The sequence below is a fragment of the Sciurus carolinensis genome, chromosome 2 (assembly GCF_902686445.1).
Source record: "Sciurus carolinensis chromosome 2, mSciCar1.2, whole genome shotgun sequence".
In the NCBI taxonomy this organism is placed as follows: Eukaryota; Metazoa; Chordata; class Mammalia; order Rodentia; family Sciuridae; genus Sciurus; species Sciurus carolinensis.
Window position 1 is genome coordinate 198,362,906 of NC_062214.1, and position 24,065 is coordinate 198,386,970.

At 44.5% G+C, this 24,065-nt stretch overlaps 2 protein-coding genes across 2 annotated transcripts; both read right to left on the bottom strand.

The window, feature by feature from the left end:
• Positions 1–435: 435 nt before the first annotated feature.
• Atp5mj (ATP synthase membrane subunit j) lies at positions 436–2,784 on the bottom strand. Its single transcript, XM_047540399.1, has 4 exons — positions 2,670–2,784; positions 1,998–2,121; positions 1,292–1,315; positions 436–611 (listed from the first exon to the last, which is right to left on the bottom strand). Exons 2-4 carry the CDS (start codon positions 2,119–2,121, stop codon positions 577–579), a joined length of 183 nt encoding a protein of 60 aa, XP_047396355.1. The 5' UTR covers positions 2,670–2,784; the 3' UTR covers positions 436–576.
• Positions 2,785–19,023: 16,239 nt separating this feature from the next.
• Rd3l (RD3 like) lies at positions 19,024–20,681 on the bottom strand. Its single transcript, XM_047534107.1, has 3 exons — positions 20,627–20,681; positions 19,936–20,241; positions 19,024–19,582 (listed from the first exon to the last, which is right to left on the bottom strand). The coding sequence occupies exons 2-3, from the start codon at positions 20,232–20,234 to the stop codon at positions 19,285–19,287; spliced, it is 597 nt and encodes a 198-aa protein (XP_047390063.1). The 5' UTR covers positions 20,235–20,241; positions 20,627–20,681; the 3' UTR covers positions 19,024–19,284.
• Positions 20,682–24,065: the final 3,384 nt, after the last annotated feature.

Genomic DNA, 24,065 nt, shown 5'->3' on the forward strand with positions numbered 1-24,065 from the left:
TGCTATCTTCTTTCTAAGGAGTTCACAATTTAAATAATGCTTTCCTCTCCTCTCCTCTTTTTTACAATATTTTTTTTAGTTGTCAATGGATTTTATTTATTTATATGTGGTGCTGAGAATCGAACCCAGTGCCTCACACACACTAGGCAAGTGCTCTGCCCGAGCCACAACCCCAGCCCTTCCTCTCCTCTTACTGATCTTCAAAATAATTGGAATTTACATAATTAACAACTCCACCTTTCTAGCGTGAAAACAGAGGCTCATCTGTTTAGCAAACATTTATTAAGTATTAGACTTCAAGTGAATACCTAGACCTGACCACCAACCCCTATGGCAGTGGAGACTTGCTCCTCATTCCAGGTCTCCTCATGAGGGCACCTGCTGCATTGCAAAGGCTCGACTTGGAGGAAACACACAAAGCAGTACCGGCATGGCAGTGGTGCATCTCAGATCATTTATTCACGCCACGTAGTAAGTGGTGCTTATGTGAGAGCATGGTGACGCTCCGTGTTCCCATCTAACAAAGTCCGCTTACATTTACAGGCAGACTGACGATTCTCTACTCAAGCAAGCTGGCTAATGATGACCATGAGCAGGTGCAGGACTTGAACCTTTTGAAAGAGATGCATAAAATAGATTCAAATCAGGAAGGAAAGCATCAACAAGTCAGGAAATGTAAATGACAGTTCCATGCTATAAAAAAACACAGGGAATTCTTTCTACATGGAATGCCCAATGGGTTTAAAGGATCTTGCAAATGATGCCTGCCCATAGCAGCTCACCTGCACGGGCAAAGGTGAGAGGGCTAGAGAGAAATGTCTCTTCCCCAAAGCTCATGGGACCAGTGCTTGGTTTGTGTAACTCAAATGACTACCGTTTCATGGTAACTGGAGAAGCAAAGTAGACAAGTATCTAGCACAAGGGCACACATTTATTAGGGGCTTTCTTTCAAAACGCACCATTAGGACTTTCACAAGGTAGCATGCTTACACAGCTAACTTACGCTTGCGGCTGGTGGCATTAGCTACCTCTGATTACTTCTTTTTCTATTATTCCTGGAAGTTTTATTGACCCAGTGAACAGTGACTTTTTTAAACATTCAGACTATAAGAAGTAGAAATTTAGAATATCCCTTTTCAGCAGGCATATCAAATTTTATCTTCTGAAGTATTTTCATTGTATCTTAACACTTAATTGAACCATGTATAAATTTAGTTCAGAATGATGATATGATGCTGCTTGCAAAGACATAAAGGTGTTTTTCATTCCACTTTAAGATGCAAAACCTTACCTTTCAAAGCTTTACTTCTTTTATCTAAAATAAAAGGACAGAAAAAAATGGGTCATATTAATACTTTACAAAAATGCCTATAGTTGATTCATTGTTAAAAGCAACATTTGGCTGAAGGTTTTGTAGGTAAAGCATTATAGGAAGCATTCAGATAATAGCAGAGTTACTGTAGTGTCCCACAGCCCAGAGGTGATAAAGTTTCTACCAAAGAAGATCTACAGACATTGAGGAGCAGGCCTCCTCACTCCCTACCACACCCTCAACTGCAGTCTTGCCTTCTTTCCTTCCTCTTCTTAGTCAATGGCTTAATAATGCATGGCTCCACTAAGAGCCAAAAGGTTATTCCTTCCCTCCAAATTTTGTTGTGAAGAAACGTCAAATAGAACAGTTGAGAAGGTACAATGAACCACTGCACTCCAGAACACCATACCCACACTACATCAGCCTGCATCTCTGAAGATGAAGGACACCTCTCTGTGTACTGGTAATACTTCAGGACAATGCACAATTCCCCAATCTCAAGGTGTTGCTCAGTTTCCCCCACTGGCCCCACAGCCTTTTCATAGCACACTCACACTGCTGCAATGGTTCTAATGCTCGAGTCATAGTTTGTTAAGAGTCACAGTTCCTTTATAAATGAATTGTGAGTCTTTCTGAAAACATTTTTCTTCCTGACCTCAAATAATTCGAACATAAGCAAACTTACCAGCACTCCTGATTTTATAAACAATGAAGCTCATCAATCCCATTCCTATCCAAATCTCTTGGTAAACCTGGGTATAGTAGGGCTTCAAGGGGATCCAGTATTTTCTAATAATGGTTTGAAGCATCTGAAAATGAACACAGTGATAAACACTAAGGTGACTCCTGCTCTAACAGGTAAGAGAGCTCCATTTATTCACTAAGTCTGTTCCCCAGATTTAACGGCACTAAGGGCTTGAAGAACTTATTTCCTGCATTTACGCCCTATCCCTACAAAGTAGGTACTTGACAGACACCCAAGATCCCACAGCAGGTAAGCAGGACTGGATTCACGCCGTCAGGTCCATACCATCAGGCCGGATCACGTCAACCTCCAAAGCCTGGCTTCCCGCTCCTGGCTGTGAACTTCAGCTGAGTGACCCTGACGGCTAGTTCTCTCGCAGTCTGGAAGCCAACCCCAGACCAGCCGCTCTCAGTCTAGAGGCCGACCCCCGGCCCGTGCCGCAGGGAAGCCCCGGGGGCCAGAGCAGAGTAGCGGCACGCGAAGGCGCTGACCCAAGGTCGGCGGGCCTGTGCTGTCCCTCGCCCCGCTTCCGCCCCTATCCCCCGACCTCCGACCCGCCGCCCTTCACTCCCGGCCGTGCGAGCTCCGCGGCCGGCGGGGACCGGTCCTCACCTCGGCAGACCCAAGGGCTCGGACCGCAGCAGCCCGTGAAGACACCCTAAAAGGTCACCCAGTACGCAGGCGCCGCGCGCGGCCTGCCGGGAAAGCGGAAGGAGCGGCAGCGCCAAGACCTGAGCGCCGGCAGGGTCGCGCCCGCGCCCCACAGCGCCCCGGGCGGCTGCGCGGGCTCTGCAGGCAAGGAGGTCGGGGTGGAAGGCCAGGCCCTGCGGAAATCGGGCGCCTGGGTGTGTCTGCGCGTCTTAGTGACCAGACGTCCGGATCTTTGGAGGACTTGTAATGCTATAACCAGGAAAGTTCTAGACAAAGAGACTGGCTTATCAGCCTGAAAAAAAGGGACACTTTAAAAAAAAATTTTTTTTAGTTGTCAATGGACCTTTATTTTACTTATTTATATATGGTACTGAGACGTCACACAGGCTAGGCAAGCACTCTACCACTGAGCCACAACCCCAGCCCAGGGACCCTCTTTACTTGATTTTTTTAGAGGAACACCATCTCAGTGACAGTGAACCAGGGCCTTGGCCATGCTAAGCAAGCCCCTACCACTGAGCTACACCCCAACCCTTTTCTCTTTATTTTGAGACAGGGTCTCGCTACTGATGTAATTATGGAAAATAATATTCCTACAAGACAGCTCCCCAAGAAAAACGGAGGGACCGTGTGGGGAGGGGGGAGGAGAAACAAGCCAAACATTAAACCTCTCTCAGTACATTCTTTCCCAATAACAATGGGCCCTGAGGGGAAAAAGCAAACTTTCATCCCTTTCATCCCTTCATCCCCAGCATCTCTATCAAAAGAAAGCATTTTCCCCTTCTCAAACCCAGTGCATCTTGAAGGAAGGAGGCAAATACTGAAATGCTGGGCCATGGACTTTTATCCTTTCCTGTTGCAGACGTGTCCTGGAAGGAGAAAAGAAAACAGTGAAGCTCTAGGTAACAATGGGTCCCAGAGGAAGGAAGATAACCAGTGAACACCCAGTTCTGAGCTTTTCCCAGTGACAATGAGCTTCAACCTTTTTACAACTACCTTCCTGAGTTAAAATTTTAACCTGCACAGCTAGGTCCCTGACTGTCCAAACTGCACCATCCGCAGTCTCCAATGAAACTATAAAAACCCAAACTCCTTCTACAACCCGGGGGCCATCTCCATACCTGGAAAATGAGTCCTCCCATGCCTGATTGATTGACTTTGCTGCAGAATAAAGGATAGCTGGCTGATCGGAGTTTGCTTCCTGTCTCCTGCCTCTGTCATTTGTGGGCCATGAGCTTACAGCTACTTTGTCAAGGCTGGCCTTGAATTTGGGATCCTTCTGCCTCAGTCTCCCTAGTGGGTGGGATTGCTGGCTTGTGCCACTGTGCAGTCAGAAAGAATATTTTAGATTTATGACCAGAAAACTGCTGAAGACAAGAAAAATTGTTTAGGAAAAATTTAGCATCATTGTAAGCTATTTCAAGACAAAAGCTTTTGGACTTCAAACTAGACTTGAGATCAATAAGCTTTTAATGTCTAGTTTCAAATCCAAATTCCCTAAGTAAAACACTTCAAAAAACCCCAAATGTTTAAGGAAAGGGCCACCCCAGCAGATTTGTTCAAAGGATTTAATGCTACATTTTGTGACTGGAAGGTCAGAGAAGACACAAAGTGCCTCAAGCACATTTTCTCTGGCTTTTAGAGAAAGCCACTTAATGGCATCAACAGCATTTGTAAATGCTTTCAGCTGTTGGTTTCCCCTTTAGAACAGAAGTTCACTCTGCTCTGTGAATATGCCAAGCCTTCCCTCAAATACCAAGGCCCAGAGGTCTTCAGCAATCTATCCTTGTGCTGTGGCCTAAAGGTCTAAAGTCTGTCAAGAACTGCCTGGTGGGTTGGGGATATAGCTCAGTTGGCAGAGTGCTTGCCTCTCAAAGCACAAGGCCCTGGGTTTAATCCCCAGTACCACAAGCAAAATAACAACAACAAAACTGCCTAATGGGAAGCTGTCCCCTTTAACTCTGAACTTTGGACAGGAATGCAAGATGAGCTGGACCAAGTAAGTGGGAAGCACTAGGAACCACTGAATCACATGGAGGGATTTGGGACTGTCTCCAAAGGAGAGTCTCTGTAGAAGGGTCCAAGGAGTTCCCAGAGGAGGTGGGAACTCAACTCAGGACCAGAGGGCATGCCTGATGTAAAAGAATTTCAGCATGAGTCAGACTAAGGCATAGACAGGTTTATTTAGGAAGGTAGATACACATTCAAGGGAGAATGCCGGCTGTCTCCAGAGTGAGAAGCAGCCCTTGGGCTGGGTGTCCAATATTCATAGAACAGGGGTCTCAGGGGCTGAACTGGAGGTGGACCCAGGGTGGAGAGGACAATTTTGTGCCAGTATTCCTGTGCTTGTGTATCTTCCTCATTTTACAAGGGTATGGGGCCAAGGTCTGCAACTGCGTTTTCTGCATCTCAATGGCTTGAGTGTTTCCCTTAAGATTTCGAATTCTCTCTTTATCCTAAATCCCTATTTCAGGACCACACAGAATGTTAGCTAGTGTTTAGTTAGGAAGCCAGAAGCAGATTCTAAACTGAAAAAAGCATCAACACAGCAAAAGAGGATAGAGCTGCCTCCCAGAAAATGTGTGAAATGAACTCGCTTCAGAAGAGCACCTTCCAGCTATAATCCCAAGGGCTCCGGATGTTATGGAAATTGCACTCAGCAAGGGACTAAGCACCACTGGGAGAGTTGGGGAACCCAGGTGGACCTAGATGAGCTAGTGCTCTGAAGTTCTGGGTCCCAAGCTGAGGTTATGTAGGGCTTTTATAGGAAATCTGACATCATTTCTTATTTTTTTAGTTTCTGATTATAATGAGACAAGGAAATAATAGGAATTGCTGTAGTTGTGTTATGTAGTAATAATAAGCTGCATTTGGTATTTGCCTGGACTGGTAAAACTAAAATCATAAAAGGCACCTGGTGACAAACTTGCTGTGTGGCAGAATGACACTCCTGAACAATGCTGATATGAACCTTTATGATATGAGTGGTGGCTCCTAGTCTAGTCCTTTTCTGGTCTTTTTTTTTTTGTTTTGTGGGGCTGGGGATTTGAACCTAGGGCCTTGGGCTTGTGAGGCAAGCACTCTACCGAATGAGCTATATCCCTGGCCCCTGTTTTCTGGTCTTTATCAATGAAGACCAGAGCATAACTGGGCTGAAAATCACTACTTAAACCACTGGACTTTTTGGAGCAAACTGTCAGCAGCACTGTAATCAGAGGACTACATGTCACTCTGTCTCTTGATTGCCCCAGCTGCTATCCACACTATCGCTGATTGATGATTGACCGTTGTCACCGAGGTCAGACAACTAACCACTGCTCGCGCGACGACGACTGCCATCCAGCCTCTGACTCATCGGACACCTGAGGACATCTGAAGACATCCGAGGAGCTGAGAGAGGCTACGGCTGAGAAGAATTCCCTCAGTCTTATTGACTGACTTCTTGGCTAAGAGTTGTTGCATTAAGTCCAAGGGGACTGGACTCTAGGAGAATAAGGGAGAGAATCTTCAATGTATTTATGACTTGCTATTATTAGGAATGGTAAGTTTTTTTTTTGTTGTTGTTGCTGGGGATCGAACCCAGGGCCTTGTACTTACAAGGCAAGCACTCTACCGACTGAGCTATCTCTCCAGCCCCAGGAATGGTAAGTTGAGTGTGTATTGCATGAATAAAATCCACTTGTTGGATCCAAACTTGAGTCCTCTCTTACTGCTTGCGACACTGATGGACCTTTATTTTTAATTTTTTATTTAGATGTGGTGCTGAGAATCGAACCCAGTGCTTCACACATGCTAGGCGAGAGCTCTACCACTGAGCCACAACCCCAGCCCTTGCCATCATTTCTTAACCATTACAACATTGGTGGGTTTGAATTCTCGGCCTATGTGACTGAAGACCATGCACAGGGAATTTACAATAAGTAATTCACAGGTGCAGAACAAAGGCATTAAAACACTACTTATCTTTAAGTAGCCTTTACTAAAAGTAGCAGCAACTCAAGATGACTTGAATTTACCTCCCTAAGAGTTATATTTCTAAGAACTAAACCTACAAGGTTATAGTTTACACAGAAATTAACTGGTCTAGAAATTAAATGATGTAGTTACTGTTAGGTCAGAAATTAGGCAACTGTAGGGGGCAAAGCTGAGCAGTTAGAACAAAGACCAGCCCGCCAAAGGTGACCAGAAAGTTCACAGCAAGGTGGATGGAAAGTTCCACTAACCCTTCACACCCACCTGTCACTCAACAAGACCCCCTCCCATCCTAGTCTATAAAATCCTGGGCAGCCAGGGCCACGTGCGATTTTCTCCGGGTCCCTATACCCCGGGGATCTGGGAATTTCACCCGAGAGCCAAATTCCAATAAAGCTTGCTTCAGCCACTTTTCTGTCCCATTTTATTTGGCTGCTAACTGTGCCCACCAAGGTGCCCGCCGAGAGACCCGCCGAGTTTACATTTGGTCCTGCTGTTGAGCCCGCCGAGCCCGCCCAAGCTTACAGTTACATTCCTAAAGAGTTTAGAAAGTTACAGAGTGTAATAAGAGAAAAGTCTTCAAACGCATCTGTTGAATCTCTTGCCTTGAAAGCCTGGCACGGGAGTGTTTACATTTCACGTTTAGTCAGACTTCTAGCCACAGCCACTTACAATTCAAAAGGTAGGGGCCCATGTTAATTACGTTTCCTGAAGAAAGACTGACAGAGGTGGAGGCAGAATTAACGCTTTCCCCAGGCATTGTTTTTTCATCAATATGTTCCTAAAATTTCATTTTATAATCAGGTTTTGTTTTTCCATCATAGGGTGGCTGAAGCAGGAGGATCGAGAGTTCAAACTCTGCCTCAGCAACTTAGCAAGACCTGGTCTCAAAATAAAAAATACGGAGGGTTAGGGATGTGGCTCAGAGGTTAAGTGACCCTGGGCTCAATCCCTGGTACCAAAACCAAATGAAACCAAAACAAAAAACAAACAAACAAAAAAACACCTTCCACTTAAAAACACATTGTGGCCTGGAGAAAGGATAATAACATGTGGGAAGAGCAACACACTAGGAGTAACAAATGTCAGCTAGTTCTGGAAATGCTTGAAGTGTATTTAATGAAATTCGGAGTTATGTCTTAGCTTTCACACGAAGCATGAAGTTGTAATATTTTTCAATCAGTACTGAATGACATATAGAGTCTCAATGGCTTTGTACATTGGGAGGCAATTTTTAGAGGCTAAAAATTGGAAAAGTCAGAATATGAGACCCAAAAATTGTGACATAAGTTAGTGGCAGGGCTGGGGTTTGCAGATGTGACTCATGCCTTGGTAGGAAGTTGGGTTCATGTTTTGAGACATCAGTAGCTCCACTCTAACTACTCTAGCTTCTGTCTGCACATTCATAAGTTGACTTCTTATTTGCCCCTCTTTGGGACATTTTCCAGTGTATAACTGGGCTTCACACTAGTGACCCATGCCATCCTCTGCATGCCCCCTATGCATTCATCCATGTGGCTCTTTCATGGCAGTCTCTCACTGGACACTGGGGAGGTGATGATGGTGGGCAGTACTGTTTGTCTGCTCTCTTCCTTCCTTTGTATACCTTTGCTGGGTATTTTTCCTTTGCCCCATCTTTCAGGGTGTTTCCCAGGGTGCACTGGAGTGAGCTATGCCACTGACAAACTAGACACATTTTTGTCTTTCCACAATGTCTGAACTTATTAAATAAGAATAAATTCATAAACTACATCACTTTAATCAGCTTTAACTCACCAGTTACACATGGTTTTAGTTGGTGTCATGACTGAAGCAATCACAAGTTCTTTTATGCCATTATATCCTTAATCACTAATATCCCTAACACTCAAGTCCCACATCAAACTTCTCGCAATGATAAGTGTAAGTCACAGAAAGGTGAAGAGGATTTAAGGTGGCCACAAGGGTTGCACTAGGAGCAAGGGCAGAGCATGGACACAAGTGCCAAAGTTCCCATGGGTGGCCAGCAAGGGGTTAAACACTAAGTCTGGAAGGTGTTGAGGGGGCGGAGCTGTCAAAAGGAGAAGGTTCTGATGACAGGCAGTTTCTAAGCCAGCTTGCAGTGCCACAGGCAGGAGAAACAGTGCTAAGCCAAAGCCTGGGCAGGCTTGGACTCTGTGTGGCAATTTTCCTGGGCAAGGTTCTTGACAAGTGACCAAGTGATGGGTCAGTATGCTGCCACAGCAGTTTGAGATACCTCCTTTTATGGGTCTTAGGTGATCTAATGTGATTGATAAGTTTGTGTGTCTGGTGTTTCTGATATGATATGATATGCCCACTGTCCAAGTGCTTCTGATTTAATTTGATATGTTCCCAGGTAGTCATTGTTTATTGGCATGAATAAATTAAAAGCTGTGCCTTATGGTTGTGCTGGGCAGATAGTGGTTGTAGAAACAAGGTTTAGTCATTCTACCTTGGCACTTGTACTCAGAAATGGAGAAACTCATGGCAAACTGTTGCTCTATGATATGGAGCAACCCAGAGCTAGGCACAGCCTGAAAACTGCTGTTCTATACCACACAAGCACCTCGGTCTGGGACACAGGTGCCCTCCACCCTCATTCCCCTGGAGCTTGGCCTGGGCCACTTCAGCTGCTCTCTGCGTTGCAACCACCTCCACATCTGGCCCACTGGCCCCACCAGTTCTGTTCACCTACGGCTAGGACACTGCCGCCTGAGATGCAGGTTTACTAGGGAAGATGATAAACTCCATTTCGTTCTGTTCAGCTATGCGGGCCACCTGTGGCAGGCGTTACCTTCTAGGGGGTCTTGAGGGTCTGGGGTTCATTGTCTCTGCTCAGCAGAGTTGACCAATAGGACACAAAGACAGCAAGCAAGCAGCAGGTTGACCGAAATAGCAAAAGTTACTGACAGAATTCTCCCAAGAGAAGGGACCCCTGGGCCAGAGAGGGGAGCACTGACTTGGTCCTCTTACGAGCTCCTCCGCTGTCCACGCTGTCCTTACTGTCGCTCCCCGGTACCCTGTGTCCACGCGCCTAGTTCAGTCTTTCGGTCGGATCACCGCCCGTATCCACGAGAACCCAAGCGCATCCAACTGGGTTCCCCGATGGCCAGGGGCACTTTGCTCAGCTAGGGAGCTGACCGTCCTGGGGACCCTCTTGCGCTCTTCCTTCTGGGCCTGCCCCACCCGCCTCTGTCACCGCCTGGCCCGCACCACTGGCCGCACGTCCAGACTCGCGCCCTGTGATCCCGTCTGCGCCCGCCTTCCTCTCGCCTTCGGGGGCCGCGGAGACGACTCTTCCCCGACCCCTTCTTTGCCTCGCTCCCCAGCCCAGCAGCCAGGGGCAAAGTCCCCGCGCTCGCGGTCCGGCTCCCCAGGACCGGACGTCACTGCCACCCGCCCTTAACCCTTACCCGAGTCCTCGGGCCGCCTCCAGGCCTCAGCTGGCAGCGACTCCCGACAGGCCTCGCGCGGCCGGGCGGGGCGGGCGGCACGTGGCCGAGGGCTTGGCCAGGCCTTCCCGCCGCGCGTTCTGATTGGAGGGCTGGGGCGGGGAGGGGCGGGGCTTCCGGAACGCCGGCGGCGCTGCGCGGGGCGTTCCTGCCCTGGCTGTTCCCGCGCTCCGCAGGCGGTTGAGGAGGCGCGACGCCGACCTCCACCATGCTGCGTAAGCTCACGGTCGACCAAATCAACGACTGGTTCACCATCGGCAAGGCGGTGACCAATGTGGAGCTGCTGGGCGCCCCGCCCGCCCTCCCTGCGGAGGCGGGCAGGGACGAGGCGCAGCGCAAGGACGCGGCCCCCAGCGCCGGCCCCTCGACCCCGGCCCCGGCTTCAGCTCCCGCCCCAGCCCGGCCAGCCGCCGCCCTCGGGAGGTAGGGCGCGGGGAGCGGGTCAGGGCCCCGACGAGCACCGCTTGGCCCTCGGTTTGCGGGTGCGGAGGTTTCGCCTCGCGAGTTTGCCCTGCGCTCGGCCCCAGCTGTGCGCTTCCGGAAACGTGGCGCACAGTTCCGGTGGGTCCCCCTCCCGGCGCCCACGTGACTGCACGTGCTTCGGCGCGTAGCCTGCGGCCGATGAACCAGCCCGAGACTGCGTGGTCACTGGGAGTTGGTGGTTCACGTAAGGGGTCGCGCTTGGTGTCTTGCATTCCGCGCACTGGGGCTGGCGTGTGACGACGTGTGTCCACCACCGTTCTGCCGTCTGCGAAGCAGTTTCATTGCCTAGAAGTCATGCGCCCCGCGCGTTCATCCCTCCCTCGGCCCCTGTGCACCACTGGTCTTTTGTTCTGCTTCCATCGTTTTACCTTTTTCAGAATGTCCCTCGGTTGCAAGCAACAGTATGTACCCTTTCGTATCAGCGTCTTTCACTTAGCGACCTGCATTTGACGTTCCTGCCTTTTCATGGCTTGGTAGCGTTTCCATTTTTAGCGCTGATTAATCCTCCCTTGGATGTACCAAATTCACCTGCTGAAGCCTGGTTGCTTCCAAGTTTGAGCAGTTGTTCATAAAGCTGCTGTAGATTCTGTGCAGATTTTTCTCTGGCACGTTTTCATTTCATTTGGGTAAATACCAAGGTTTGTGAATGCTGGATCTTTGTTCAGTTTTATTAACCTTCCTCCTCTCACAGTTCTTTGGCTTAAGTATTTAGCTGCTGTACGTTATTCTGTTCATGTAAGTTTGTTGGAAATACGGCAGGGGGATGGCCTCTGTGTTTCAGAGGAGACCTGGATCTGGTGTCTTTAATAAAAACAGCCTGAGATGTCCCTCTAGCTAAGCTGGAGAATCTCCATTACTCTGCTCCACCCTGAGTTCAGCACCTTTGAAGTTGGGAGTGTGTTTTTTGTTTTGTAAGGTTATTCTTGTTGGTAGGTTACATCTGATTTAATGGTTAGGCCCAGACTATGGGTTAAATTTTTGTGTGTTGCTTCAAGCTTTTGTAAGGGTCCTTTCAAATGCAGCCTTGGGGTTTTTGGTAATTGTTTTCTGGGGACATGGCAGGGACAAAGACACCCCTTGTGTTGCTTAGGAGTGGCTGCTTTTTGTACTCAAATGACTCTCGTGAATGATCCTGTGCCATCTTCTCTACTCAGTGTAAACTGGTGAAATGAATTGCTTGAAATAACTCAGTTGTGATATTGGAATTAAATTATTATTGACCTTGTCAGAAATTTAAAATAAAGATTTAAATGTCACTTTAACTACTAAGGATCAATTTTTTAAATTTATAGTTCTTGAAACTGGGGATGCAGTTCAGTGGTAGAGTGTAGCAAATGCAAGGCTCTGGGTTCAATCCCCAGAACTGTAAAATAAATAAATAAATAGATAATCCAGTTCTTCATGGATTGAAACTTTTATAAAATCGATACAAATGAATTTTCAGAGCAATAAAATGTAAAAAAGACAAAAGCCCCATTTTATTGTATTTGATTCAATATATGTGAAATTATAAAATGATTATAATTCTTTTTAATTTTAAAAATAATTTTTGATATCTTGATAGACCTTTATTTTATTCATTGATTTATATGTGGTGCTGAGAATCAAGCCCAGTACCTTGCACATGCTAGGCAAGTGCTCTACCACGGAGCCACAACCTCAGCCCTCATAATTGCTTTAACTTTTGTACTTAATTAGTTTTATGCAAACAACATCTTTCTGAGTAGTTCTAGTTGAGATGACATTCCTCTGAAAGTGTTTTTCTGGGCTCTAAACATGTATATCCAGTGCCAGAGTTTCTAGCATATAGTAGACACTCAACTAAATGCAGCTACGTTACTTAGTTATACTAATAATCCTTTGGCATTTTTAATCACCTGTGATGATTTTGTAGAGGAAGAAACAGGTTTGGATAGCAGAGTGATTTGCCCAACTTCATGTAGCACATGGTCATGATAGGCAGAGTGACCCCCAAAGGTGTATGCTATAACCCATGAATATGTAGTGTTACATGGCAGAAGGGAGATTAATTAGATTGAGTGAGCTCAATATAATCACATGAGCCCTTCAAAGCAGAGAATTTTCTGTGACTAAAGTTAGAGATTTGAAAGATTTGAAACATCATGGTCAGATTCTTATTTATGAAAAGCATAAGGAAGAATGTGAAATCGAAGACTGGATATTAACTGAGAGCCAGTAAGGAAATGGGTACTTAGTCATATATAGTTGCATGGAACTGAATTTGACTGACAACCTGAATAAACTGTCGCTAGGGAATGCAGCCCTGCCAGCACCTTGATTTTGGCCTGTGAGACCCTAAGCAGAGGACCCAAGTGAGTTTAACTGGGCTTGGGAGGTAGTCCATCTCTTGGTTGAAGCTGCTAAGTGGGGGATCTTTTGTTAGGGCAGCATTGCAGTTAGGACACCAACACAGGTAGAGCTGGGTTGCAGATTTTGGGTGAGTTGACCCATGAAACCTGGCACACGGTGGGTGCTCAGATGAAAGTTGAACAGTGTCTTTCCTGTGAAGGAGAGTTCTGCCTGTGTTTTGGGTTTCAGTTAGAAAACATTTGACACAGAAGAAGATGGCTTTCACAGCCTGGGGCTGTCCCACAGTACCGTGTGCCAGCTAGTCACTTAGTGATCATTTTCAGCGAGTTACTGGTGTCATTTATGGGAATGTTGGTAAGCTTAATGACCAGTGGCCACCAGCATTGAAGTAGTGAACAGGAGGATACCTGACTCGATCATAGGTAGTTCAGAGAACTGCTTTGGAAGGTGTGTGTGTGGGTGAGGAGAGGGCTACCGTGGGAAAAAGCACTGCTTGCTGTCCTGCAGTGAGAGGTTGGAGTGCTGGGCTGGTGGGGCTTGGTGACCTGAGGGTGAGGGTGAGTAGTTTGCAGATCTGGCTTCCAGTGGCTGTGGGACTTCCCCCTCCTCCTCCTCCACATGGTACTGGAGCGTACTTGTTCTGATTGTCTGAACTTTCCTGCTTCTTCACCTTGGCACATGAGAAAGGTAACCTGGAGGCTATGCAGGGCATTTTGAGCACTGTCCTTCAGGGCGGTTGCTCTGGCTCCCTTCAGCCATGGCTCCCTCCCACTGTCCTGTCCAGTGCTTCTTTGTGCCTTCTGAGCTGGGACCTCCTCTGTCTTCAAGGCTTACATTAACTCCTGGCTCATGACATTCTTGCATAATTCTCAATTGTTGTGCCTTTGACTCAACACCTTAAAAGTGTGCTCTGTCCCAGAGGCTTCCCTGCAGACAGCTTTCACCCAGATCCCTTCTTCATTTTTCCTCTGCTCTGTCTTGTGAGCTGAACGCCTGCTGTGTAGGACATTATACCAGGTGGCAGTCCTTCCACAGACAGGGGAAGTCTTGCTCTTTGAGGGAGTCAAGCATCAGAGAAGTTGAGAAGCTGACCTGGATCCAGTCTGCATTTTATTGTGTTGGAGAATACATGTCTTTGACTCCAAAGCTTATTGCTTTTTTTCTTTTTGCCTTATTGCCTTTCGGTATTTAGGCCTCATACAGATGTTAATGTATGTCTGTTCTATTCACTCACTGTTGTGGTTTGGATCTAAAATGTCTCCCAAAGGCCCATATGTTAAAGGATTTGTTCCCAAGGTGGTGCTTTTGGGAGGTGGTGGGACTTTGAGAGGTGGAGCCTATTGGGAGGTCCTTAGGTCATTGGGGACATGCCCTTGCATGGGATAATGGGCTTCCAAACCCTCTCTCTCCATTTCTTTTTTTGGGCCATGAGGTGAGTTGTTTTGCCTTGCCATGGCTCCTGCCATGTTGGGGCCAATTGATTGTGAACTAGAACCTTCAAAACAGCGAGTCAAAATAAACCTTTTCTCTTTGTAATTACCTCAAGTATTTTGTTATAGTATTGATTAGCTGAATAACACACCAGAAAGTCCATGTTTTTTAAAGATCTTTTGCTTAACAGATTGTTAGGTAATTTCCCCATTGATTAGAAAAGCACTTGGAGTATCCTGTGTGTACTGTGTGCAGCAGGAGTAGAGAAAAGGAGATAAAAGATGAGGCCAGAGAGGTAACAGGGACTATGAGTTGTCTATTAGTCATAGTGAGTCCTTTGCTCCTTCGTCTGTGGGAACTGGGATCCACTGGAGGAGGTTTTGGTGTTTTGAGTGGAGCTGAGACATGGTGTGACTTATGGTGGTACCAGGATTACTGCTGTATGATTTAAGGGGGTGGGGGTAGAAATAAGATCAGGAAGAAGCCTGTGGATATCATCCGTGATGGCCAATTTTTGTGTCAGCATGGCAGAGTTACAGCGTCGAGACACATGGTCAGACACTACTCTGGATGTTTCTGTGAAGGCGTGTTTTGGATGAGATTATCATTTGAATTGAATTTAGAGTAAAGCAGGTTCCCCTTCATGGTGTGAATGGGCCTTATCCAATTTCTTGAAGTCCTGAATACAGCAAAGCCTGGCCTCACTTCAGCAGGAAGAAATTCTGTCAGCATATGAGCAGGTACATGGGGTGTAGACTGCAGCCCCTTCTTGGGTCTCCAGCCTGCTGCCCTGCCCTCAGATTTTGAACTTGCACCTCTTTGATCGTGTGAGCTAATTCCTTAAAGTAAATCTCTCTGTACACATATCCTGTTGGTTCTGTTTCTCTGGAGAACTCTGACTAGTACATCATCCAGGCAAGAGATAGGATGGTGGTTTAGACCAGGAAGGAAGTCGGGGGTGGTAAGCAATGGTTGAATTGGGGATATGCTCTTAAGATAGAGGTGAGGACCTTGTAGCTGTACCAGATACAGATGTGAGTGGGGAAGTGGTCAAAGGTGGCATGCAGGTTTCTGACTGAGCCACTGGAAGGTGTTGCTATCAAGGAGGAGGCCAAGACTGCAGGAAGAACTGGCCTGTGGTGGGCTGTGCCAGGAGTTTAACTTTGAAAGGCCTCTGGGCATGAAGTGTACAGTTTAGAGTTGAGAAGTCTGATTGGAACTAGACACCTGAGGTTAGGGCTTTGGGCCAAGTGGGGCAAGACCCCTCAGACTGCAGGTGCTAGATCCTGGTGAGTGGGTGTAGAGAGAGAAGAGGTCCACAGCCCAAGCCAGGGTGCTTGGTGTTCAGAGGTTGAGATGGAATGAGTGTAGGAGACTGGGCAGGAGCAGTGGGAAGGGTTAGAGGAAAACCAGGGAGCGAGGCCCCAGCAGATAGCAACTTGCTTTGCATTCTGCGTGTGAATCTCTTCGTACTTTATAGGAGTTATTTTATGGGTGTTTCCCCACAGTAGAACTTATTGAAGACAAATTATCACTAAATCTCTACCTCTTAGTGAAGTCCTTATCACATAGTAGGAAGATACTTGTTTGAATGAGTGAACCGCATTAGTAGGTGCCAGTTATTGAGTGCTTACAGTATGCTAGGAGAGTTGCATTGTGCCCTGATCCTTGGGCCGTGGCTGTACGTGTGTGTGTGTGTAGGCGTGCATTCAGGCAAGCCAGTGAAAACTGGGGGGTCCTGACAACTGTGCTGTGACTTACTTTCAGAATTAGCACAGCTCTCTGTTTCCATACCACCACCCTAGACCAAACCACAGGTGTCTCTTGCTTGGATTATTATAAAAACCCACCATTTCTGGCCACCTAGTTTCCCACCCTTGTTTACTAATGATCTGTTCTAGCACTAGAAGAAGGCCTGGCATGAGGTCGACGTGGAATGGTCACACTAGGGGTCTTTTAGAAGACAGCTGCTGGGTATGATTGAGACTGAATTGTGCCTTGCCCACTGTTGCTTCATTTGGCACCTGTGTCATGCACTGCTGTCTTTGCTGCACTCTGACTATGCTTGCATTTTTCTCTGTGTCTTGAAGATACCAGCCCCATTCCCACCACTCGTCATGTGCATTTTCTCTTCCTTCTGTGTTGATTATCCCCCCTCTTACTTTTCCCTGTTTCTTCCCATGACAGATTCCTTGCATCTTTGGGGCCGTTTTCAAATATCTGCTCTTTAGAGAGATTTCCTATGGCTCCCATAGCTAAAGAATTAATTCCTCTACCTTCTTTTCCAGTCTCTTTAGTCTGTTTCACCTTCTTCTTTCCTCTAAGCATTTATCACATGTCAAAGGCTTATTTGTGATAACCAAAGACCAGCTCTGCCAATCATCTTTGCACTTGTGTGATTGTGGATTGGGCCCCTCCCCCACCTTGAGACCAAAAAGAGATGAGATTATGGCTTGTAGAATTGATGGGTAGAGTGTGCTATCATTTACTGAGATGGACAGTGCTATTTAATGAAGTGTTTGAACAGCTGTACTTTTAGTGTGTGTGTTTTGGACATTGTCTTGGGGATTGAACCCAGGGCCTTGTGCTTGCAAGGCAGGCACTCTACCAACTGAGCTATCTCCCCAGCTCTGGGCATTGTCTTGATGGTGTATGTTCTGGCTGGTTTCTCTCTTGAATTTTGTTCTTCTAGAAAACAAACTTCTATGATTGGTGATTTTGAGCATATTGATTTTTATTTTGTTTTAATTTTGAGACAGGGCCTTGCCAAATTGCTGAGGCTGGCCTTGGGCTTACAATCCTCCTGTCTCAGCCTCCCAAGTCACTGGGGTTACAGGCGTGTGTTACCTTGCCTTGTGGTAATTATGTTGACTTTGAGGATGTGTCGCATAGGCAACTGGTTATTTTACATTTGGAGCACAGAAGGTAGGTTCAGGCAGGTCAAGTGAGACAGATTGGGCGCGATTCCCATCATGCTGGGTGAGCCACTGAACCCATCTGGGGCATCTTGCTCCTCTGTCAGGTGGGAATAATGTCAGTCACTGATTTACGAGGTAGGATTGAATGGGAAGGCACACCGTGTTCCTGGCACATAGAGGACTTAGTTTAGTGTCACTCTGTGGGTTGGGCTGTCGTTGGAGAGTGTGGTGTTAGGTCTTGTGCTTTCCCGTGGACGTTCTTACGCATGCCCCGTTGTTCCCTAGCTACACATTCCTGTGACTGTGTGTACACCACCTTCTCTTGATTAAATGTACTGCAGAGTTCCCAGTTGTCCTCCCCCTTTGTTATCCTTTGTATTTTTCACCCTGATTCCTTTGCCAGCTGTAGGTATTATAAGTAGTCCAGTTATTAATAACCTTGATCTATTAATATTAAAAACTCTGATCTATTAATATTTCAGGAAACTATTTGTGTTAAAATTTCTATTTGATTTGTTGATTTTCCAGAAACAACTCTAGTTTTAAATTTCGTAAACCAAGACTTTCTTAAGAAACACTGTTGAGCTGGTGTTGTGGCTCAGTGGTAGCATGTTCGCCTAGCACACATGAGGCCCTGGGTTGGATCCTCAGCACCACATTAAAAAAAAAAGTAAAGGAAATAAAAAAGGAAAACACTGTTATTAGGTTATTGCCAGTTATAAAATGAGAGAGAGGAACTCAGAACTCAGTGTATTCTTCCATTCCCTTCTCAAGTCTGGTTGTAAGATGGACTGTGGTGACAGAGTGGCAGGGCCTGCATTATCTCTCTGTCTGGTGGCATGGCATAGCTCTCTTCCACTTCCGTCACCATGGTGCACACCTGTAATCGCAGCTGCTCAAGAGGCTGAGGCAGGAGGTTCACGTTCAAGGCCAGCCTGGGCAGGTCAGTGACACACTGCCTCCAAATAAAAAATACAAAAGTTGTGGAGCGGGGTGTACCTGAGTGATAGAGGTCGATCCCCAGCACCTCAAAAAAAAAAAGGAAAAATAAAGGGAATGGTAAGGATTCTAAGATTCTAGCTTTTTAACAAAAGATTAAATTTGGTTAATGTATTATTTTCTACTTTAATGAAATTATGAAATGTAAAATTTTATTTATTAAATAATATGCTGTTTTACATGAGCATATAGATTTATATGTCAGGATTGAAAGTTTATCTTTGACAGTAGCATAAGAAATCAGTCCATTTATTTTTACTGATACACTGTAGAGCTGTTTTTTTTTTTTTTAAATATTTTTGTAGTTGTAGATGGACGGAATGCCTTTATTTTATTTGTTTATTTTTATGTAGTACTAAAGTTAGAACCCAGGGCTTCACACATGCCAGGCAAGCGTTCTGCTACTGAGCTACAGCCCAGTCCCTGTAGAGCTGTTTTTTAATACTTTCCTTTAATGTTAAGATAGAAAATAAGTGTGATTAAAAATGAATCCCAGTCAGGATAAAGGCACTACTTTGTTTTTAAATTGCAGGTTATTTCCTTCCTCACTTCCCGTCTGATCCCCAGCTGAGAATGACATCACATAACGAGATACTGTGTTTCACTGTTATATTGTAAAGACAGGATTCACATTAATCGTTTATTCTATACATAGCCTGTTAGAATAAAAATTGATGTTAACTAACTTTCACACAGAATATATCAAAATTTATACTAAGTTGCCTTGGTTCCTGTGAGATGTGTTTGAGGGATAAGAAAACACTTCAGATATTTAAAAAAATATTTAGGAAACATGTTAGTTAAAAGCATCTTGTTCAGTGAGAACATTGCATGTTTAGAGTGGTTAAAAAGGAACAGTTTAAAATAGGATACATCCATGGGAATTTTACCTTTGACTTCATAACTAAGAAAACAGAAGTCACATCACTTTTGCTTACTATGAGGGGTGCTGGTTCTAGGATGGCACAGGGATACCTGATTGTGGGAACCTTAATGTGGTGGGTAGTAGGACGGTAGGTTCCATATCCGGTACGAGCATGCTGGGAGCCTGTCCTTGCTGTTCCTGTCTACATAACTTGAGACGGTGGGTATTTCATCTTTCTCTGGGCGTTTGGAGCTTTCACCTGGGAGTACTGAGTTGGGGGAACAGCCTGTGTCCCAGGAGTGCTGTGGACCGTCCTGCTGAGTCCCTTTGTCAGGACTATTGAGGAAGTCTTTCAGCACTTGCTTGAAGATGTAGACTATCTCCCATGGCAGCACATCATTTTCTGCTAGAACTTCTCGAAATCTAGGGGAATGAGGGAATGAATATTCAATTCAGAAAATTTCTTTTGTCATGTCCCTTCATCTCCAAAATATAGCTTACATAGTGTGAATTTACTAGTTACTCACCTTTTGAGTAATCTGCACATGGCTCTAAAATTATGCTTCTAGTAAAGAAATTTTGATTCTACTTAAATTTCCTACCAGTGAGATGTCCACAGGTATTTTTGTCCAGCTTATCTCTAGGGATTTTAGTATGTGGGTATTTGATATATGTGATTAAAGAATTTACGCACTAGATTACAGTTTCCAGTCTAAATATGTAAGGAGCTTAGATCTGGGTGTAGCAGATATCACAAGAGAGCACAGTATTTTTACCTGCTGAGAATAGTTCCGGTTTGGCAAGGTTGAACTTGTGAACAGAGAACTTCAAGTTGTCTTTGCTCTGTACCTGAGATGGTCGTGTGGGGACTCTGGTAGTTTCTCAGCCAGTTATAATCCACACCTGTTTTTTTCACTTTTTGCTCATTTTCAATCTCTTGTATGAATCTCTCTCGCTCCTTTAGATGCCATTTTAATTCCCGAAGCAGAGTCTTTGTCACTATGTCTGAGCCAGCATGGTGTGTGGGTTTGTAGGAATCATTTTTTGGCCATTTCATCCAACCAAAGAGTGGCATTTTTAACCTGTGGAAATATTCTCACTTGTTTATGTTTGTACAGTTTTATGGTTCTGATCAGCAAATGTTTGTTTGTTTGAATAATGAAACTGCCAGAAAAGTGCATGAGTTTTTCAGTGACTAGATAGGTCAAATAAAATCAGAACATGGATTAAAGTCTTTAAATTTCTAACTAGGTCAATGCCAAAAACCAAACTTTGAAAATACTTTTACATAGCTAAGCAGAAATTAAATACACAAATTCAGAGATAATCTACAAACTGAATGATATCTGAAAATAACACTTGCTATTAAAAGTTCTTAGGAGGCTTTAAAATATTAACGTATTGGAAAGTGCTGTCAACAGACACACTTTTGGTCTATGCTTTGTACAGAAAAGGCTTAAAGCTTACCTGCCAAGTTGATGGATCTGACGTGGGGATGCTGCCAGAGTTTATTCAAATTGGTGATGAAGCCGTGTCTCATTCAGGCATATCTTGTTCTCCTGGATTTGTTCTCTGTTGAACGAGCCTCCTGATTTGCCCACTGAAACTGTATTTGAAATAAATAACTTTCTGTGTTAGGAATGAGGTTGTGATGTCTTCATTTGGAGAGAGTGCTCATTAATTCACCTTGTAAGTAAGCTAGAAGAAATGACAAAAATATCTTACTATTTAATCTTCTCAAATTATATAATGGCCTGCCTTTTGAATGCAGCTCATTCTATTTGAAAAAGATGCCGGCAGCTATGGATGCTGGTCCCAAATGCATTCCGACATGTCTTTGGTAGTGATGAAGAACCTCGTCTGAAGCACCACAGATGCACTCCTAGCTGGAGTGAAGACTGTCGCATGATGTGATGCTTTGCTGTGCATAGCTGTAGGTCACAGTTTAGTGCTGTATTTTTATGCCTGTAGAGCTCTAAAAATAACCATGTTGCTTTTATTCTTCAGCTTAACTTTCAGGCCATTTAGAAGCCAGGTCACTGTCCCCTCTAATGAAAGCAGGAAAAATGGATCAGACTTGACCATCTGCAAAATACACACTCTGAGAAGTTTTGTGTAAATGAACATGCTGACATCAGTCATGTGTGAAATATTTAGCAAATGTTGTATTCTATTTTCCTTTTCTTGCAAAATAGTTAGATTTGCGTGCTTAAGCAAGAACTGCTAGAGGACATTATAAACACTTAAGTAGGTAACTTTAAGATTCACTTGATAATCTCTGGATATAAAGTCATAGGGCAATATTGGGTTATTAGGAAGAAACAGATTAAGAACATGTAGTTCGAAGCACAGTCTTACAATTCTCACAGGAAGCATTTTGGTGTTTTGTCTTGGAGCTGCAGATGAAGCTTGGTTTAAGTGAGTGCTGGTGTGCAGTGCTCTTTATTGTGCTGATTTTTTTAGGTAAAGGAAAAGAGGTCTCTGACTCTCTTGTGAAGTAACTACACGGTGGCTTTTCCTTTTATATTTTTTGTTTCTTCTGTTGTTTTTCCTTCCAGTGAGCTGTGAAGAGCAGACACTGTTCTTGCCAGACCTCTGCATGTGAGGTCAAGCGTGTGTGTGGTAGTCCCGAGAACTCGGAAGGCAGAGTGCGTTACCCTCACTAGCAGCTTGCACCTTGCGCTGCATGCAGCTCTGAGAAGGGAAGGAATGAAGTTTATCATGACAGAAACATCCTGCCACGTTTTATACTCAAATCGCAGTGACCCTTGCCACTTCCTCCTTGGAATAGCCTTCTTGTTACTGCCTTAAAATTTCTTTCTTCTGAAATGGTGAGGAAAACATCAGAGTATATTGCGTAGGGACACAAACCAGATTTCCGCTCGAGGTCTGTGCAGCCTTGTTATCACTCCCCACCTGGTTCTTCACCTACTGCCGCCCAGTGCCAGGCCTGACTGTCTCACTTCTACTTGCTTGTGACCCCTCAGCTCTAATTACACTGGCTCTTCTTAAATGTTTATTCTTTCTCTTTTTTTCTATGAAATTTTTTTTAGGGATCAGCTCCAATACCAAATACTACCTTTTTTTTTTTTTTTTTTTTTTTTGGCAGTACAGGTGATCGAACCCAGGGGTGCTCTACCACCGAGCCAAGGGCCTAGATCTTTTATTTTTTATTTCAAAGCAGGGTCTAAGTTGCTGAGATTGACCTCAAATTTATGATTCTCCTGCTTTAGCCTACCAAGTTGCTGGGAGTATAGATGTGTGCCGCCATGCAAGGCTCCTAGTTCTTTTCTTACCACCTCAGCTCACATCAAATACCCTTCCTTTGCACTTACTCGTATAAACTGGTGTTCATAGTACTTGTTGTGTGCTATTTGTATCATTCCAAATTTAATTAATTTCTTTCTCCTAATGTTGTTAGAGTGAAGTAGAGATGGCATAGCAGTCTCTAGTGTTCCTCCTACTAATGTGTAGATGGAGAATGTGTGTTTGTAGATTGAGATAAGGAAGTGCTTTTTAATTATTCTTCTTTATCAGGGTAAAATCAGATTAATATCACATTTTATTTATTAACTATTTTAAAGTTAAGTGAATTATTTATAATGAATTATAACACTTTAGGATATTTTATGTGTAAGACAAAGCTTGAGCTATGAAATAGTATTTTGATTATTGTCATAGTTTTCTAGACTAGCCAAATAGTATAGAAGTTTGAAAGACTCCCAGTAAAATAGGACCATACTGTTCATGATGAGTGTATCTATATAAAACTTCAAGAGGTATAAGGAAGTCTATAAAAAGGGAAGTCTGGAAAAACAAAAATCAGGGAACCTCTAAAGGCAAACTCAGGAGCCAGGAGCAGCTTTTTAGATAGTACAATCAAGGTCATTGGATTAAGTTTTCAACAGTATTAGATTGCAAAAAAGAATTTTCATTATGGAGAGACTAATAAACTTGTTTTTAAATTCCTTCGTGATGGGATTAAAAGTTCTGCATTGCTGTTTTTAAGTTAAAAGTCACATTTGTATGGGGGGGTTGTTTTTTATAAAACACTTTAAACTGCAAGTAGAAAGAAACTCAACATAATAAATGCCACATAGGAAAGCCTACTATGTTGTACTCAGTAGTGAATGACTGAAAACTTTCCTCTAAGATCAGGAACAAGGCAAGGATGTCCACTTCCACCACTTCTTCTATTCAGTACAGTCCTGGAAGTTCTAGCCAGAACAGTTAGTCAAGAAAAAGAATTGAGATCAAGTTGTTAATACCAAGATGGAGTCACTGTATCAAACCTAAAGAAAATAGAGTCAGAAGGTTCTGTGTGAGGGGAGAGCCCTGGTGCTCATGCCTACCATGAGGACTATTACAAAGATTGTGTAAAGGGCTCTTAAGCACGTAAGTGCTTTTTCCAAGGCTTTTCCAAATTTTAGCTTGCTTCATGAGTCACAAGGACAGCTAGCCAGATACTCAAGAACACACACCTGAAACTGTCTCCACTAATGAATAAGTCACTTCCTATGATAAACGCCTATAGCCCATGTACTCCTTGTCACAAAACAACTTTTATGTATTCCTCCTTATCTTTAAAAACCCTTGTCTTGGACTGGGATGTAGCTCAGTGATTGAGTACCTGCCTAGCATTCATGAGGCCTAGGGTTCGATCCCCCATGCCACCAAACCAAACCAAAGGAAAACAAAAACCTTATCTTTCGTCACCTCCCCAAATAGACCCATTGTTTATTAGGACTTGTTCATTCTTCATTTGCTCTTGCTCTGCTTATTTCAAATTGAAATCATTATCTTTGGAGAATCTCTGTTGTTATTTAGGTTGACAAAATGAAAGGCATCGAATTGCATAGTAAGAACTAAAATTATCTCTCTACAGTTGATGTGATCTTACATAGCA

Excerpts from the sequence above, each read along its gene's own strand:
- Atp5mj (XM_047540399.1), bottom strand. The coding sequence starts at position 2,121 with ATGCTTCAAACCATTATTAGAAAATACTGGATCCCCTTGAAGCCCTAC. Across the intron at positions 1,316-1,997 it reads TTATAAAATCAGGAGTGCTG|ATAAAAGAAGTAAAGCTTTG; the intron begins GTAAGTTTGCTT and ends CTTTTATTTTAG. Across the intron at positions 612-1,291 it reads AAGAAGTAAAGCTTTGAAAG|GTTCAAGTCCTGCACCTGCT; the intron begins GTAAGGTTTTGC and ends CTCTTTCAAAAG.
- Rd3l (XM_047534107.1), bottom strand. The coding sequence starts at position 20,234 with ATGCCACTCTTTGGTTGGATGAAATGGCCAAAAAATGATTCCTACAAA. Across the intron at positions 19,583-19,935 it reads ACCGGAACTATTCTCAGCAG|ATTTCGAGAAGTTCTAGCAG; the intron begins GTAAAAATACTG and ends TCATTCCCCTAG.